The sequence below is a fragment of the Nannobrachium achirus genome, assembly GCF_963921795.1.
Source record: "Nannobrachium achirus genome assembly, chromosome: 9".
Classification (NCBI taxonomy): Eukaryota; Metazoa; Chordata; class Actinopteri; order Myctophiformes; family Myctophidae; genus Nannobrachium; species Nannobrachium achirus.
In genome coordinates this window covers 33,039,606-33,047,271 of record NC_137818.1, presented here as the reverse complement: position 1 = coordinate 33,047,271, position 7,666 = coordinate 33,039,606, and the positions used below count along the sequence as shown (strand labels likewise).

Below are 7,666 nucleotides of genomic sequence, written 5' to 3'. Positions count from 1 at the left end.
TTATTCCTTCACTTTGATCTTTGAGTCCTTCTTCCACTTCATGCGTCTGTTCTGGAACCAGATTTTTATCTGCCTCTCGTTTAGGCAGAGTGTATTGGCAATCTCGATTCTTCTGCGGCGACTGAGATACCGGTTGAAATGGAATTCTTTCTCCAACTCCAGAGTCTGGTAGCGGGTGTAACTGGTTCTCGACCGTTTACCATCCGATTCTGAAGTGGTATTGAAATCGGTTAGCTTTGCAGTCTCACCATATAATAAAAATATGAAACAATGCATTGTCAATTAATGCGTTATATGTGGTTATAATAATGCATAATGAAAATGCAAGGAGATAAAACAGGGCAAAGAAATGATCATGAGTTGGCCTTTAGGCTACTAAAACTCTGGGCCTGAGACTGCATGGGCGCATTCCGCGTGCATGGAGAAAAAAGCACGTGTATAAAAAATAGGTACATTTATGGTACAAAAAAAATTGTCTGAGTAAACAAAAATGAAGACACTTTTTTTTGCTTGTGATTGTAACAGGATTCCTTCTTGGTTTGTTCGAGTACTGACATGTTAAGCGAAGAGGGAACAGGCCCAACTTTGCTGAACTTAATATTCATATATACGTGTTGGCTCACGAGGAGGCTAAACTTAAGTATTTTCTTGAAAATGAGGACAACGTCTGTCTGTAAGTTATAGCCTATTGCCTGAAAACTGTAAAATCCTGGGTGTTCATATTTACTCTGAGAGTGTACAAATGGAACCAAATGGACCCCTGCGGGTCCACTTGGTCTCATGTGCACGCTCTATTTTAACCCTGAGAATGTTTTAGGCAACCAGTGGTTCCAGTTCAATAACAGCATGCCTATTCAAAAGCTTTTCGAGGTGAAAAGTTCATGATTGGGTCAGGGCATTGGTTTTTCCCAGAGTTCAATTTAAGGCTAAACCTTCTCTCAAACACAGCCTGCAGGAATGTAATATAGGGCTAGTTTGACTAAAAGGCATGCAGAGTAGCTTATAGCTCGACAGAAACTAATAATAGAACATGAATCTATAAGAATATTATTTCATAATTTTATCACATTTTAGTTCTCTTATCCAATTATGCGACCATAAATCTCCCCGCAGATCACCTCTTCACCATAACAGAACAGGTTTACGAGCAATGGATGCCTTTGTCATAAAATTTATGGCCGCGAGTTTTTATTATTTCCTGCGTTTGGCCTATAAAACTCAAGAGGAAAAAATGGGAATGGGCAAAAGAACAGTTGCAGCGAAAGAGAGAATGGGGCAAGGAAGGCGAGCAAGCATCTTGAGTCGCACTTTTTTTTAGGGGGAAACAAAAAAAATAAGCTAAACTTTACCGTGGCTCATGTGTAGTTTTGTCATCCAGGGGTAGATCTGTGGCCGCTGTTCACTGTCCTGGTGCTGGTTCAGATTTGTGTGTCGTTTCACCGCCTGCATGTTCTCGACTTTCCTTTCGTTTTCTCCGGCGCTGCCGTTGGATTTTTCGCTCCGCTCCATGTCTCTGTCAATCCCTTTTCCCAGCAGCCCGTTGCTGCTGCCGTAGTTGAGCCCACTCGCGTCCACGGAGCAGCTGCTGGAGACCATTGTTAGCGGTGGTCCTGACGGTAGTAGAGGAGGAATATCCGTGTTGCCACGCAGGCTAGTTTTCATCTCCTCCCGTTCAAGAGAGGTCGCGGGGACTGGAGAAGTGAATATTCCGCTGACATTAACACCCTCATAGTGGCTGGACTGACGCCCAGATAAAGAACCACAGTTATCAAAACTAAACATTGTGTTGCAAGAAGTTGTCTCGCTTGTTTGCCTGAGAATGGAACTGTTGACATAAGAGCTCATTTTCAAGTATTGGCTATAGTTTCTTTTTATAGAGAGGGCTGGAGGTTATTTATCGGTTGTTTCGTTGTTTTGTTGATCATTGCTTTTCTTGGTAGCCCATTGGAAATTCCGAGCTGTCTGTCCTAAAAAATAATCCACGATTTATAGGTGGGGTAGGCTATGGTATCTTTTTTTCCCCTTGATTCGACGTGCGGCTGCCCAAATATGGGGTATTTGTATGGGATCACGTGCAAATGTTGGCCAGTCATAAATTGGCTTGATACTCAATGGGGATATTGATGAATAGGAGAAACGTGTCCGGTAAACTTTGAGCTGTTGGTTGCTGAAGACCATGCAGAGATCTTGGCGAAAAAAGGGCAAGACAGTAAGACAAGAGCGTCATCTGGTGTCTGGTATGGGGCAGGGCGGTCATGTATGTCTATATGGCTCCCCAACCGGCTCCCAGCCTTGGCCGCATGTGCGTGCATGCCACAGAGATGCGGTATTAATCCATACTCATCAAATGTCCCCCACAAAAAATCAAATAATCATAATCATAATAACAACAACAACCACATCAACCACAATTACAATTATTGTTATTATTATTAGGCCTATTACTAGCATTATGATGATTATCAACATCGCCATAATAAATAGATCACAAGCTATTACACTGAGAATTAATGTTGATACATAATGATGCCAATATTGGTACCTATATAGTCTAGAAGACCACAGTAGTGTTTAATAATGCACTAACAATATAATAACAATATAATAACTCTACCCTATGTCACGATTTAAATAAAATAGATTACAGTTGACCAGTATTTTAATCCAGCAGGTTATATGGCTTTAACAGGGCCAACATTGACTAATAAATACATGTGCCCTTCGTTTATATTGTATCTTGTACAAAGAATAACTATTTATTATATCTACGGCTAGGATAACTTTGCTGGGCAATAAAAAACACTCCACATTGAGCGAAAGGATAAGTGGTGTGTTAAGCCACCCCACTTTATACGGTCATCTGTGTCATAAGTGCCAGACCCAAAAGAGCGAGACGAGGGCGAAAGTTTTACAAATATTTTATTCCATGATACACAATTATGACAAAACATGAATTCGTAAACCCAAACAAAAGTGAAATATTACTAGTGTACAAATCCATCTCACAAGGAAAGCCTATTGTGTTCAAATGGTCAAAAAAGGACTAAGCGCAGCGTTATGACGCGTCTATCAAAGCGGCTAAATACACATACAGTAAGTCCTCACAGGATTTACATAATAGAGTATTATTCTGAATATATACAGGCATTTCAGTTGTGTGTGTGTGTGTGTGTGTGTGTGTGTGTGTGTGTGTGTGTGTGTGTGTGTGTGTGTGTGTGTGTGTGTGTGTGTGTGTGTGTGTTCCATCCCGTGCAACTTCCAGCCAGGATTATGCAAGACACTTTCTGCGGACGTTTTCAAGTACTATACATTTATACTGTGATAAAATAAGTGTGCGTCCGATCCTTTTCCTTCATATGTGGAATGTTAATGGAAATGTTTGAGTTAAGCCTGCATGGCAAACACTGTAGTTTCTTGAGGTGATTAAAGTGATAAAGTTTACAGTGATGGATGGGGTGTGGGGGTAAATATAGGGGACTTTGCTTTCATTTTGGGGATATGTTGAAATTATAACACTTCTTTTTTCCACAACACAAATGTGACATGTCAAAGGAAAAGTCATTCTGCGTTTCCCCAGTCCGGATATTTCATGGTCCATTCTTTTTGTGTACAAGAATCTGGGATTTCTAGTAAAGTCTTCAACACTCGTGATCAATAGGAGATTAGTGGTAGAGCGGCAAGGTAAACCATCATGCAAGTGAAGTCTCTGGTCCATAGATTGTAATAGGTAGTTATGTTGGGCTTAATATCTCGTATTTGTTCTTTTTTCACATCTCATTCTTTTTTCTTTTCCTCGTCTTTGCCTTCCTCCGCGCCGCTCGTCGGCGGTTCCTCCTCTTGAGAGACTCCTGTCTGTTCACTCCCAGTCACCGACGTGGAGGTCAGGTTACTCTCCTTCTTCCATTTCATGCGGCGGTTCTGAAACCAGATTTTAATCTGGCGCTCGGTTAGACATAAAGCGTTGGCAATCTCAATTCGCCTGCGCCTGGTCAAATAGCGGTTAAAATGGAACTCCTTCTCCAGCTCAAGTGTTTGGTAGCGAGAGTAGATCTGACGTCCCCTGCGCCTGTCTGACCCGTAGCCGACTCCTGCAGGGAAGCAAATGAGATACAATCAGGCCAGTCATTTATTAAACCATATAGATACAGGGGCACCACGTTTTGTATATGAAAAAAATAAGTTGTTAAAGCTTGCATAGTGTATAACATAGTCATTTGAGGCCAGTTAATAAAACTTTTCTTCTTGCCTCAAGGGAATCAAAGTCGATGTCTGTCATAAATCCACGAAGTAATAAAAAAAGACAAAAAAAAAAGAGAAGACATTTTTAAGACAATTCTATTCTCAAATCACCTCTCTGTTTTTAGTATCCCAAATAATAACGTCTATATTAACAATATATCTGTCAAATGCTGTTGAATTTGACGGTTCTCTTGAACCTTTCTTAAAACGAAAGTTGTTTGTTTGCACATGAAAGGGGCCTATCTACGAAGTGAGGGAATACAGTAATGGTTTATGGGGCCATAAAAAGTAACTTCCTCTCTTGGTAAGACATATCGTAAAACTGGCCCATTTCCTTAATTTATTTGTCGTAGTAAAACTCACCGCTGTGTGAGTTCATTCGCTGCATCCACGGGTAGATCGGGACGTTGCTTTTCTGGTCTTGGGCTCCCCTGGCTTGATCCAAGCTGTACTCTTGAGCAATGTGGCTTTGTGTACTGAGTCCCATGGTTGTTTGCCTGCAACTGGGGAGCACGTCCTTGTCTTGAAGAAACACATTTGATCCATATTCATACTGTGCCCTGCCAGACCCAAAAACGACATTGTCCTGGGGAGAGTAGAAAGGTGCATATATCCGATTTTGGGTCACAGCAGCACCGTACGACGAAAAATGTCTCACTGTGTCATAGGTGGTGGAGTTTAGGGGCACATTGGGCAAAACGTCTTGACCACCCGACAAATGGCAGGAGAGCGACGGGTTTGCGAAATACGAATTCATACCTTGTCCTGTAACCCTCTCTTTAACTCTCCCCACTTCTTTATCGCTCTCTTTTCAATCTCCTCCTCAGTAAATCTTCTCTCCTGGTCTGCCAACCAACCACACCTTATTTCGGAGATCTTCTTTCCCACTTTCTGCTTCTCTTCAGTGGCCGTAGTCTACTTTCGGGATTCAATATTATTAATTTCCAATCTCCGGTAAGACGCACAAACCCGAGTGTTATAGCTGAGGCTTGGCTCCGTGAGAGACAATATGACAACGTCAGCTGACCGGTCTCCACCAATTGAGAGCCAGGAGCCGAGGAGAAACTGTAGCTTTTAGCTCAGAGCTACATTAGTGCTAAAATGCAGATAAACACAACGTTGCTTCCTACTTTGACTAACAGACCACAGCCCCTGTAACCCAATGAGAAAGTAGGGGCTAAAGGTCGGTAGGTAGGACAGTGGTATATTTAAAAAATGGGAAAAGTGCCAAATGTGGCTCATGTCATTGAAGCTGGAATATTCTACAGGGATTCCACAGTAGAAATATGAACAGAACACATGGAAACATTAACTTAAATCCAATGTTATCTCAAACGGGTCTACATCAGGGAACGTTTATGTCTATTTTTTAACATCCTTACCTGTCTGACGCATGTGCGTGTGCGTGAGTGCGTGCGTGCGTGTCTGTGTCTGTCTGTGTGTGTGTGTGTGTGTGTGTGTGTGTGTGTGTGTGTGTGTGTGTGTGTGTGTGTGTGTGTGTGTGTGTGTGTGTAACTCCCTTAATTTTACAACACACCACCGTTAAAATACAATAAATAAACAGGACCATCGGGGACCAATAACTAGGCTTGGATTGCTTGCACCACAGCGCACTATAGCCAACCCTAAATTTGAGAGATCATTCAAATGAACAAGCACTTTTGTGTTCGTCCCACCAATGTAAACGATTTTCTAACATTCTTTTAATGTTTACTTATTTTTTAAGTGTATAGTAATTGTATTATATGGCATGTGAGCAATTATCATGCCTTTGCACTGAACTGGGGGGGAGGGGGAGGTGGTAAGAATGCGTTTATGGTCTCTCTCTTCTGTGAGAGCAATAAAACAAGTGAGGTTCCCCAGCTCACCAACAAACTAACTGCAGCAAACCCTGCAACAGCGATAGCAATCTCAAGGGCTCCGAAATGAAGGCATTGCGCTGCAAGTATAGGGGAATAAACAAAGAGGGAGAGAATCGCATGAAGGGGTCAGTCGACACATAAAGAGACGCGTTTGAGAAGATATTGCTGCCACCTTCTTGAACAAATCTAATCAGTTATGCGACTGTCCAACCCACGTCAGACAAAAGCCTTTAACGGGCCAACTCAACATGCATGCTTCTCTGACCAACCAGAGGCTGATTGTACACAGGTACCGTCTTTTCAATTTATAGTAGCCTATGAACAAATGTTCAGGTGCGGATTCTCAATGTGAAAGGTGCGTTTCTCTAAATGTGTGACACGTTAAAAAATGCTTAAGCGATGATCCCGTTCTGCGCAAATTATTCTTTGGCATTCCTTTGACAAGCGGAGGGAAATGGAACTAATAATTATCTCAGATGCAGAGCAGTTGAACGATGGGTTTGAACATGACTAGAGAGGTCTTTCCTGTAACCATGGTGGGACATAAACAAAGAGCTTATTCGATGAACTGTACACAATATGAATTGCATGGTAGACCACAGTCTATTCTATATACAGCGAACTGCACGTTTTCCCTTAAATAGAGTTTGTATTAAATAGCCAAAAATAGTGATTTTTTAATGACCTTTAAAGTAAAGCACACGTCCATATTAAATTTGAAATAAAACTCGCAACACTTGTCTGACAATACACGCAGCTATAGTATAATTCACACTCCCACGCTTAACAGGCCATGCATGAGATCTTTAATGAATCAATACCGTATAGAAAATGTCTGTCTTTTCTACTCATATACTGTCAATGTGTACTGCCTACTGGTCCATTGAATTGATTTCTTCAATAGGGTGAATCCTTGCTGCCTTAAACGTGCAACACTGCTTGGTCTGTTGTTTGGGATCCTGAATAGCCCATAAAAAGACAGGAACAAAGAAGAGGAAGTCATTTGGTGCAATAAAAGTTATTCGCGGTGGCCATATGTGACTACCGTGTGGCACAGATTTGGGCCAATAAAGCCCAAAAGTTACAGACTGTGTATAATTAATGTACATATGACTGTACTGCAGGAATTTTACGTTTGGATTATTAGCCTATTATTACTACTAGACTTGTATAACGAATCTGTTATCACACACACACACACACACACACACACACACACACACACACACACACACACACACACACACACACACACACACACACACACACACACCGAGGCCAGTCAAATAAATATAAAGCGAGTTGCATTTCTATAATAAATTCACCCTTTCGTCCAGAGAAAACGAAGATTGTTTGTGCAAATAACTTCCCACAGCACTTCACAGCTGTTTTGTAAAAAGAACATCATACGTTTGAATTCCAATTAAAAAAAAACTAAAATTAAAGCCTACAAAACAAAGCGTTTCAACAAACAATATTCATTTCTTATTTTGTCTTACTGGAAGTGACAGTCACAGCACATGAACCATAATTTGAGGCAACATTGTTTCGCTTCAATAAGTCTT

At 41.3% G+C, this 7,666-nt stretch overlaps 2 protein-coding genes across 2 annotated transcripts; both read right to left on the bottom strand.

The window, feature by feature from the left end:
- hoxc5a (homeobox C5a) lies at positions 1–1,796 on the bottom strand (the record flags this gene model as incomplete). Its single annotated transcript, XM_080733668.1, has 2 exons — positions 1,350–1,796; positions 1–209 (listed from the first exon to the last, which is right to left on the bottom strand). Exons 1-2 carry the CDS (start codon positions 1,780–1,782, stop codon positions 1–3), a joined length of 642 nt encoding a protein of 213 aa, XP_080589794.1. The 5' UTR covers positions 1,783–1,796.
- Positions 1,797–3,774: 1,978 nt separating this feature from the next.
- hoxc6a (homeobox C6a) lies at positions 3,775–4,996 on the bottom strand (the record flags this gene model as incomplete). The annotated part of the gene is made up of 2 exons (XM_080733461.1): positions 3,775–4,088; positions 4,603–4,996. 2 exons carry the CDS (start codon positions 4,994–4,996, stop codon positions 3,775–3,777), a joined length of 708 nt encoding a protein of 235 aa, XP_080589587.1.
- Between the last annotated feature and the right edge of the window lie 2,670 nt (positions 4,997–7,666).